General features: G+C 45.9%; 1 protein-coding gene across 2 annotated transcripts; it reads left to right on the top strand.

Moving 5' to 3' along the window:
- Window positions 1-3,961: 3,961 nt before the first annotated feature.
- Window positions 3,962-10,635, top strand: nr2f6b (nuclear receptor subfamily 2, group F, member 6b). 2 transcript variants are annotated; one of them, XM_056414055.1, is made up of 5 exons: window positions 3,962-4,245; window positions 6,571-6,665; window positions 8,825-9,144; window positions 9,824-10,070; window positions 10,195-10,635. In XM_056414055.1, the coding sequence occupies exons 1-5, from the start codon at window positions 3,962-3,964 to the stop codon at window positions 10,467-10,469; spliced, it is 1,221 nt and encodes a 406-aa protein (XP_056270030.1). In that variant the 3' UTR covers window positions 10,470-10,635. The 2 variants fall into 2 exon arrangements, with proteins under 2 accessions (XP_056270030.1, XP_056270029.1); XM_056414054.1 differs by having other exon boundaries at window positions 8,822-9,144.
- The last annotated feature ends 467 nt before the right edge of the window (window positions 10,636-11,102 follow it).

The following is an 11,102-nucleotide window of genomic DNA, read 5'->3' as shown; positions in this document are numbered from 1 at the left end:
TATATATCTATAGATATATATTATACATCTATATATATGATATACATATATATCATATATATATATATAATATATATATATATATTATATATAAATAAATATAGATTATACATATAATATACATATATTATATATTATATATAGTGTGTAGTTTGATGTGTGTATCTGATACAGTGACGCCTCCTCTCAAGAGACTGAAGCTCCTGCAGCTGGTTCAACCTGTATGTACATACCCTGTAAGTCGAGTGTGTGTGTGTGTGTGTGTGTGTGTGTGTGTGTGTGTGTGTTTCCATGTCTACAGAAGTTTTCACCCTTAACTTTCACTTTATTGTCCCCGTGTCTTGCAACCAGATGAAACACACGACGTACACGGTGTGTGTGTTGTGTTCAGGTGTGTGTACTTAAGGTTGCCCTGGACTCCCGGGTGTGTTGAGAATGTACAGACGGCCACCGTCGGCTTCACGCTGAGAGCAGAGGCATTCCTGACCCGCAGTTCAAAGAGCAAATAACACACACACACACACACACACACACACACACACACACACACACACACACGTACACACACACACGCACAGATATATAAGGCATACTGTATATTTGTGCATCCTCCGCCTAAGACACACAAAACACATCCTAATGCACACGGTGACATGTGAACACACACACATATATATAACATACACACTCACACATGCATAACAAACACACACATGCATAACACACACACTCACACACATAACACACACTCACACATACATAAAACACACACAAACACATACATAAAACACACACACATACATGTATATAACACACACACATAACACACTCATAGCTGCACACATATATAACACACACACTCACACATGCATAACAAACACACACATGCATAACACACCCACACACATAACACACACTCACACATACATAAAACACACACAAACACATACATATAACACACACACATAACACACTCATAGCTGCACACATATATAACACACACACTCACACATACATAAACACACACACACACACAAAGTTAAAGTTAAAGTTAGAGTTAAAGTTAAAGTTAGAGTTAAAGTTAGAGTTAAAGTTAAAGTTAGAGTTAAAGTTAAAGTTAGAGTTAAAGTTAGAGTTAAAGTGAAAGTTAAAGTGAAAGTTAGAGTTAAAGTTACAGTTAAAGTTAGAGTTAAAGTTAAAGTTAAAGTTAAAGTTAGAGTTAAAGTTAAAGTTAAAGTTAGAGTTAAAGTTAAAGTTAGAGTTAAAGTTGAAGTTAAAGTTAAAGTTAGAGTGGAAGTTAAAGTTAATCATAATGTTGGTCAGAACAATTAAAAGTCGTTCTAAAGCTTCAGCTTCACCACCTGGACGTCGTGTGGCGGCTCTTTATTAAAAGGATGATTTATGCAAATGTGTTATTCGGGAAGTTTATATCAAACAAGTCCGGATTATTTTGTACCCTTGAAGTCGCTCTCAGTCTCAGTCTCGGTTGGTGACCCCTGACCTCGAGGAAGGAGGACGAAGCCTGGAGGATACAGGTGGAGACGAGATGACTGTAAGTGCACAGGGAGCGGGAACGAGTAAAGACATTATTATATAAAAGCACCAACAAACAACAAGACAATAAATAAACGTCAATAACTGTTTTGACCGATGTGTTCACTGAAAGGCAAACTGACTCCATCTTGTTGATCTTGTTTCCTTCGCGTGAGGAAGACTGTGATGACGTTGATGAAGACACGTTTATAACTGTGAGCTCCGGTGTGAGCGTGAAGGTCAAGCCCCCTGACCTCCACGGCCTTCCTACCTCAGAGGTCACACTACTACACCTCCTGAGTGGGCTCTAACAACTTATAACCCCCCCACACACACACACACCCACACTCACAAACACACACTCACACACTCACACACATGTGTGCATTCAAAAACTCAATTATAATCCCCCAGAATGCATCAGTCAACCAGGACCTTCACCAGGACCAGCGTGAGTGTGAGCAGCAGGTGTGAAGAAGGAGCCGGCGGCGTATCACACAACCTTCTCACAAGTCGCTCAACAACAACAACAACAACAACAACGACGGCGACGGGCTCCTCCCCGTTATTATCAGTGGGTCAGCAAAGTTGTCTGAGAAATTCTTTGTGGGATTAGAGCGAAGTGGAGAGAGCGTGAGCGCCATGCGCTCGACCCCCCCCCCCCCCCCCCACACACACACACTCTTTGTCTCACGGCAGTGTCGGGGTTAACTCTCCTTTTGCTTCCAGGCTGGCCCCGGGGTCAGGGGGGGGAAACAGGCAGCCAGTCAGGCAGCCATGCATTCTTTCAATGTGTGTGTGTGTGTGGGGGGGGGGGGGGGGGGTGCAGCCCACTCCGTGCTCCTTGACTCCGGCTGGCCTTATAAGGCATCCGCTGGCATGGCGACGGCGGGGCTTGAATAGCAGTGTCAAATCCCTCAGCACACAGACACTCGCTCACCCTCCTCCCTAAAGGAGGGAGGCAGAGAGACACCGGGAGGAGCAGGAGAGAGAGAGAGAGAGGAGATCTCAGGGCTGCTCTCTGCACTGCAGCGTCTGGCTTTCACTAAAACAAAAAAAAGGCTCTGTGACCGTTGCTTTTCTAGTTCCTTTTTTCTTCTTCTCCCTGCGAGTTCGTTTTGCCTAATTTATTCCTGCCGGAGCTGAAAGACGGAAGTGTGGAAAAGAAAGAGAAGAAAAAAGAGGACGAGTGGAATAGCAAACAGTGCAACAGTACACCCTGAGTTGCGGGGACGGGGAATGTGGAGAGAGGGGGTCCCGGCCCTCTGGGCGTTACTGCTGGGCGGTCGAGCACTCACACCACAGGAGACGGCAGCGCCGTGAGAGAGCACGCTTTTTGTTTGTTGTTGTTGTTGTTGTTTTCTTTTCTGTGACATTCGAGACTCTGAAGAGTCGGGGGAGCCACAAGAAGAGACGAGGAGGACGGCAGGTTGTCTTTCTCACTCTCGCATCGAGGCTTCGTGGTCCGCCGCCCGATCACAAAGAAGAACAACAACTAAATATAATTCCGCCCCCAAAAAAAGGAGTTTGTTGCTGAGCGTTTCCAGAGCGTCAGGATCAGCTCGTCCACAACAGCCCCGACAAGTCAAGAGTGCGTCTGGACTGGAACCGCCTCAGATCAGCAGATAACACCTCCGCACGCCAGGAACTGGTTGGACTAGTTTACAGGTCGGAGGAGGAGGAGAGGAGGCGAGGAGGAGGAGGAGAGGGCAGGGCAGTCTGAACCCTGAGCGAGAGCGGCAGGCTTTTTTATTTCCCCCTCCCGCTCGGAGGAAGTGGAGTGATTCCTTCTGGAGAGCGACTCGGTTCCACGTTCCCGTGCTCGGGGATCGCCGAGGTGTCGAGTTGAACTTCTTCTTCTTCCAGGGGGGAGTGGAGGGGAAGTGGGAGGAGGAGGAGAGAGAGAGAGAGAGAGAGAGGAGTCAAAGTGTAATTTATTGTTTCCAGTCAAAAGAGCAAGAGGCTGCACCCTTTCTGTGTGTTTTTATTTCTCTCGGTCTGAACTCTGAACCACTCGGCGCGGCGTCGGAAGTTTTTCTTTTTTTCCTTCTTCTTCTTCTTCTCTCAGACCTCGGGAGCCATTGATCGAAGGTCAGGGCGGAGAACACAAGAGTGAAAGACAAGAACAGAGGAAGCCGAGGGATTAGAGAAGAGAGAGAGAGAGAAGAGAAAACACACACACGGCTCTGGAGGACCTCCAGGTCATTACAAGCAAAGGTCAACGCAGAAGAGTCCCCGACAGCTTTGGGCTTTTTCTCTCTTCACACTTCCAAATCTTCTTGGACAAAAAAAACAACTTTTTAATACAAAATCTGGAGCTGCGTTCTGATCCGGGATCAGAGTTGTAAGACTTTAAGGGGTAGTAGTCGAGGCGTGGGGGGGGGGGGGGGTGTATGATCCACTCACAGGGCTTCGCGTCTCAGAGAATATGGCCATGGTGAGCGGGGGATGGGGCAACCCCAACGGGGACACCAACGGCCTGGGGGAGAAGGCCTACCTGAGGAGGGAGGACACGGAGGAGGGGGGGGGCGGCTCGCCTCAGGCCGGCAGCAGCGACGTGGAGGTCGGCGACGAGGACAAGAGCTGCTGCGTGGTGGACTGCGTGGTGTGCGGGGACAAGTCCAGCGGGAAGCACTACGGCGTGTTCACCTGCGAGGGCTGCAAGAGCTTCTTCAAGAGGAGCATCCGGAGGAGCCTCAACTACTCCTGCAGGTGAGGCTCGATGGGCAGAGGACACACACTGAGCTACACACACTGGGCTACACACACTAAGCTACACACACTGAGCTACACACACTGGGCTACACACACTGAGCTACACACACTGAGCTACACACGCTGAGCTACACACACTGAGCTACACACACTGGGCTACACACACTGAGCTACACACACTGGGCTACACACACTGGGCTACACACACTGAGCTACACACACTGGGCTACACACACTGGGCTACACACACTGAGCTACACACACTGGGCTACACACACTGAGCTACACACACTGAGCTACACACACTGAGCTACACACACTGAGCTACACACACTGAGCTACACACACTGGGCTACACACACTGGGCTACACACACTGGGCTACACACACTGAGCTACACACACTGAGCTACACACACTGAGCTACACACACTGGGCTACACACGCTGAGCTACACACGCTGAACTACACACGCTGAGCTACACACACTGAGCTACACACACTGAGCTACACACACTGAGCTACACACGCTGAGCTACACACGCTGAGCTACACACGCTGGGCTACACACGCTGAGCTACACACGCTGAGCTACACACGCTGAGCTACACACGCTGAGCTACACACGCTGAGCTACACACGCTGGGCTACACACACTGAGCTACACACACTGGGCTACACACACTGAGCTACACACACTGAGCTACACTCGCTGAGCTACACACACTGAGCTACACACACTGAGCTACACACGCTGAGCTACACACACTGAGCTACACACGCTGAGCTACACACGCTGAGCTACACACGCTGGGCTACACACACTGAGCTACACACACTGGGCTACACACACTGAGCTACACACACTGAGCTACACTCGCTGAGCTACACACGCTGAGCTACACACGCTGAGCTACACACGCTGGGCTACACACGCTGGGCTACACACACTGAGCTACACACACTGGGCTACACACACTGAGCTACACACACTGAGCTACACACACTGAGCTACACTCGCTGAGCTACACTCGCTGAGCTACACACGCTGAGCTACACACGCTGGGCTACACACGCTGAGCTACACACACTGAGCTACACACGCTGAGCTACACACACTGAGCTAAACTCGCTGAGCTACACACACTGAGCTACACACACTGAGCTACACACGCTGAGCTACACACACTGAGCTACACACGCTGAGCTACACACACTGAGCTACACACACTGAACTACACACGCTGGGCTACACACACTGAGCTACACACACTGAGCTACACACACTGGGCTACACACACTGAGCTACACACGCTGGGCTACACACACTGGGCTACACACACTGAGCTACACACACTGAGCTACACACACTGAGCTACACACACTGAGCTACACACGCTGGGCTACACACGCTGAGCTACACACACTGAGCTACACACACTGGGCTACACACACTGGGCTACACATGCTATGCTACAAGGAGAAGATCTAATTCATTAATATATACTAGTAAACACTTTTAAATCATTTATTAGCTTGACGTCTCATTAATAAAGTTAAAGGACACACATTTAATTTAATGTTCTTGCTCTTCTCATTTGACTAAAATGTGTCTTTTGGTAACACAACGTTAATAATACCTTAAAGGTAGTTATTAATACTAATAATTCATATTTAATGTTGTTACTGACAGATAAAGACCATGTATATGAGTAAACACTTTAAAATGTCCTTATATTTGAGTACAACTGAATTACACTGTTTTATAAAATCATGTATATTACATGTGTATATGCAAAATGAGGGTGGGAGGTAAATGTGTGTGTGTGTGTGGGGGGGGGGGGTGGCTTTGACTTTCGCATTTATGAAAGACACAGCAGATTAGTTGAGACGCTCCAGCCTTGGCTGTGTCTCGGGCTTATGAGGGGGGGAATAAATGAAGCCCTGAAGGTCATGTGAGGATGGATCGCCTCAGAAGGTCAACATTCCCATTATTCTTCACCACGGGAACCCGACGTCGCAGCTCACTCCTCCCCCAGACGACTCCTCTGTGTCAACGACGCTGTGGGTCACGTCTCTGGCCAAGTCTCGTGAGACTTCGTTCTGCCGTAAAAAAAAAGCAGAACGAGGGCGTGCGAGGCCGATGATTTTCAAAGGTCACGGCCTCGATCGCCTTTCAGGCCGCGGCGATTCACACGGTTCACTCACCGTGGGGTCAAGGGGGGGGGGGGGATGTGAACTCACTCAGGGGAGCTTGTCTTTATGTTTATCTTAACATCGCGGTCTCAACCATGAATATCTTCCTTTTCTTCCTTTTGTTCAGATCTAATCGAGAATGCCAGATCGACCAGCATCACCGTAACCAGTGCCAGTACTGCCGTCTGAAGAAATGTTTCCGTGTAGGAATGCGCAAAGAAGGTATGAAAGTATAAAAAGATCTTTACTTAAAGCTGCACTAATGGTTATTTGTGTATTATTAGTTGGTTTACGGACCAGGTGGCGTCTGGGGAACCTGGCTGAGCTCTGGAAGGAACATTTGATCATTTCTCAGAACACAACTTGATGGTTTTGGTTTTCATTAGCAGAGCGTCCAGACGCAACAGAGAGATGGATGAACACAGAATGATGATGAAGATGAAGAAGACTACACACAGACACACAGTTAGTTCACCAGAGAGACAAACACATCTGTGAATTACATTTTTAAAAGTTAAAGTTTGGCTTTTTAAGGGTTACTGATCAGCATATTGCACATATTACATGCAAATATTAAAATAACATTATAATGTTGTAGCTGGTGAGATGGATCTAATAGACCTATACTGTTGGTGAACATACTGTTGGTTAAACTTGAATTCAATCATATTTTATAATACAATCAACTATGTTTTATATACATAATATATATATAATTATTATAATTATTTATTATTGTATAAGCATCTTTATGTATTCAGAAAAGCGCTATATAAATTAGAATTATTTTTATTATTAATTTATATAATATATATTATATATATGTATATATATACATGTATATATAATATATACATGTATAATAAATATATATATTTATAATTATTATATATATTATATATATTAAATGTCATATATATATATTATATATATATATATATATATGATGATACTAAAGTAACTGCAGCTGTCAAATAAATGCAGTATAGTACAAAAAGAAGAGTATATAATAAAGTTTATGGAATAGAGGTATAAACTACACCAAATAAAAGATGTCAAGCAAAGTATAAATACTTTAAATTGACTTTAACATAACAACAAATAGTCATGAATAAACACCCATAGACAAATATTAAAATAAAGACTTATATAGAAATGGGTTCAATGAATATTTTGATGGGGAAAAAAAGCAACTGACATTTACTGGCGATCACAATATTGACACCGTCAACGCGGCGTGTCGTCGACCCGGAGCTCGAAGCCGAGCCTCGAGATATCCGTTTAAAGACACTTAGAATCTGTTCAATTTGTTCCCGGGCTGACGAGTCGTAAGCAGAGACGACTCCCCGTGTCCCCGCTGTGCTTATTGTCCATTCCAGCGATGCCCACCCTCGTTATCACATCACCAACTATTCCAGAAGCTTCTGTAACTGTATTCCAGAAGCTTCTGTCACTGTATTCCAGAAGCTTCTGTCACTGTATTCCAGCTCCTCTCCGCCCGGCCCTGTGTTTCGGTGTCAGCGGACACCGCTCGCCAACCTGCATAACGCTGCGAGGTGACCGCGGTTATATTGAGCGCGGTTATTAATGAACCTCGGCGACCTCGGCCGGGACGCGGGACGCACGGCTTCCACGAGAGGCGGCGGGATGTCGGTTCTGACCTCTGACCCCAAACGGGAAGCACGCCGTCGCTGCTTCCTGCGGGAGTTATGACGACACTCTGATATTAAAAACAAGTGGTGTTCATTAAAGGTTTATTAATGGTTCTTAAATGGTTCTTTAAAAGGCTTTGTGGTTCTACGAAGAACCATCACCGACTGAAGAACCATTTGGGAAACGGTGCCTTAAAGAACCATGTTTTGAAGGTTCTTTAAAACATCTTTATAGGTTCTCTGTGAGACTATTTAAGGAAAGGGTTCTTTGGAAAACTCTGGTTTGAAAGGTTCTGTGTGGAACCAGAAATGGTGCCTTAAAGAACCATGTTTTAAGGTTCTTTGAGACACCTTTAAAGGTTCTATGTGGAACCATTATTGAACCCATTTGATAAACTCTGTGAAATATCTTAACTGTCTTCATGAGGAGTCATTGTGAAAAGCCAAGGTTGTTAAACGGTTCTTTAAAAGGCTTTGTGGTTCTAGGAAGAACAATTACTTACTGAAGAACCATTTTTTTCATTTGAGGCACCATTAACGGTTCTTTGAAGAACTCTTTCAGGAAATGGTTCTCTAAAAGAACCCTGGTTTAAAAGGTTCTTTGTGGAACCAAACATGGTTCTCCTGTGGCATCACTGAAGAACCATGTTTGGTTCCAGATGTCACCTCCATGGTTCTGTGTGCAGGAGGTCCAGATCCTCACAGGTCGTCTTTCTTTCCCTGCAGCAGTCCAGAGGGGTCGCATCCCTCCGTCTCTCTCGGGTATCAGTCCCAACTCGCTGGCCGGCGGCGGTCCGGGTCTCATCGGGTCGGACTTCTTCAACGGGACGCCGGTGTCGGAGCTCATCTCCCAGCTGCTCCGGGCCGAGCCGTACCCCAGCAGCCGCTACGTGACCCCGTACGGCCAAGGCCAGATGCAGGCGTCCGCCAGCGGAGCCTCCGTCATGGGCATCGACAGCATCTGTGAGCTGGCGGCGCGGCTGCTCTTCAGCACCATCGAGTGGGCCCGGAACATCCCGTACTTCCCAGAACTCCCAGTCTCAGAGCAGGCAAGCCGAGCCATTACAGAACCCTGTGACCTCTTCCCTGTGTATTAACATCATTTTAACCACTTTTCAGAGAACACGCAGAACCATGAAGGTGCCATCTGGAACCAAAAAGGGTTCTTCAGAGTGATGCCATTGAAGAACCATTTCTGGTACCTTAAAGAACCTTTCAAACTAGGGTTCTGTAAGGAACCATGTCCTTAAAGAGTTCTTCAAAGAACCTATAAAGGTGTCCCAAAGAACCTTAAAATATGCTTCTTTAAGGCACCATTTCTGGTTCCACACAGAACCTTTCAAACCAGGGTTCTTTAAAGAACCATTTCCTTAAATACTTCCTCAAAGAACCTATAATGGGGCCTCAAACTAAATAATGGTTCTTCGTAGAACAACAAATTATTTTAAAGGACCATTTAAGAACCATTATTTTTCTGTGTGTACATTTTTAATCAGGTGCTAGATTGTAAATCACTGATCTCCACTTTGATTTTTTTCGTATCTCTTTACTCGACATGTGGCCCTTCAGATGTTTCCATATCTGGTTTATAGAACATTCAAATTATTCGTGGTTGAATTCCATTGAGCAGATTCAGGCTCGTTGGCAGACCGGGTCACTTTGACACGGACACGACTGCCTGTACCTGAATAACACCTGCGCTCCTCCCTCCATCGATCCCCCCCACAGGTGGCGCTGCTGAGGCTGAGCTGGAGCGAGCTCTTCATCCTGAACGCCGCTCAGTCCGCCCTGCCGCTGCACATGGCTCCTCTGCTGGCCGCCGCCGGCTTCCACTCGTCCCCCATGTCGGCGGAGCGCGTGGTGTCCTTCATGGACCAGGTCCGGGTGTTCCAGGACCAGGTGGACAAGCTGAACCGGCTGCAGGTGGACTCAGCCGAGTACAGCTGCCTCAAAGCCATTGCACTATTTTCACCTGGTGGGTTTCAAAAGCATGTCTGTAAACTGATCTCATGTCTCTAGAGACGACCGACACAGAACCTTCTGTAAGATGAAAACAGAACACTCTAATGGTGTTGGTCTTATTGTTCCCGGCCTAACAGATGCTTGTGGTCTGACGGACCCAGCCCACGTGGACTCCCTCCAGGAGAAGGCCCAGGTGGCCCTCACCGAGTACGAGAGGCTGCAGTACCCCAACCAGCCACAGCGCTTTGGCCGCTTGCTGCTGCGCCTGCCGGCTCTGCGCGCCGTGCCGGCCAACCTCATCTCCCAACTCTTCTTCATGCGGCTGGTGGGCAAGACGCCCATCGAGACGCTGATCCGAGACATGCAGCTATCGGGGAGCTCCATCAGCTGGCCCTATGTACCGGGGCAGTGAACCCAGCTGGTTCTGGTCCTATGTACCGGGGCAGTGAACTCAGCTGGTTCTGGCCCTACGTACCGGGGCAGTGAACCCAGCTGGTTCTGGCCCTACGTACTGGGGCAGTGAACCCAGCTGGTTCCAGAGGGAGGCAGACTGAGATTAGATTGAATCAGAGCTCACACAGATTACATACACACTGGTTGTTATGAATACAAACTCATATATATTATATTATATATATATATATATATATATATATGTATAAATAATAATAATTATACACATATATGTATTATGTATATATTTATAATTATTATAATTATTATGCATTTATATTATATATATAAATTATAATTGTAATAATTATAACTATATATATATAGTTATAATTATTTATTTATATTATATATTCATAAATAGTGAATAAATAAATAATAATTATAAATATATATATGTATATATTATATATACATATTATATATACATATATATTATAATTATGTTTTATATTTATTATATATATATATATATATATATATATGTGTGTGTATGTTTGCAGCACTTGTCAGTTTTGCTCTGACCTCCATCTGACCTCTCTCTGTCTGATACTGGAGATAAACTTAGGGCTTTAATAATATGAGGCCGTGT

The sequence above is a fragment of the Pseudoliparis swirei genome, chromosome 5 (genome assembly GCF_029220125.1).
Source record: "Pseudoliparis swirei isolate HS2019 ecotype Mariana Trench chromosome 5, NWPU_hadal_v1, whole genome shotgun sequence".
In the NCBI taxonomy this organism is placed as follows: Eukaryota; Metazoa; Chordata; class Actinopteri; order Perciformes; family Liparidae; genus Pseudoliparis; species Pseudoliparis swirei.
This window is presented reverse-complemented; position numbering and strand designations above follow the sequence as displayed.

Excerpts from the sequence above, each read along its gene's own strand:
- nr2f6b (XM_056414054.1), top strand. The coding sequence starts at position 3,962 with ATGGCCATGGTGAGCGGGGGATGGGGCAACCCCAACGGGGACACCAAC. Across the intron at positions 4,246-6,570 it reads AGCCTCAACTACTCCTGCAG|ATCTAATCGAGAATGCCAGA; the intron begins GTGAGGCTCGAT and ends CCTTTTGTTCAG. Across the intron at positions 9,145-9,823 it reads AACTCCCAGTCTCAGAGCAG|GTGGCGCTGCTGAGGCTGAG; the intron begins GCAAGCCGAGCC and ends TCCCCCCCACAG.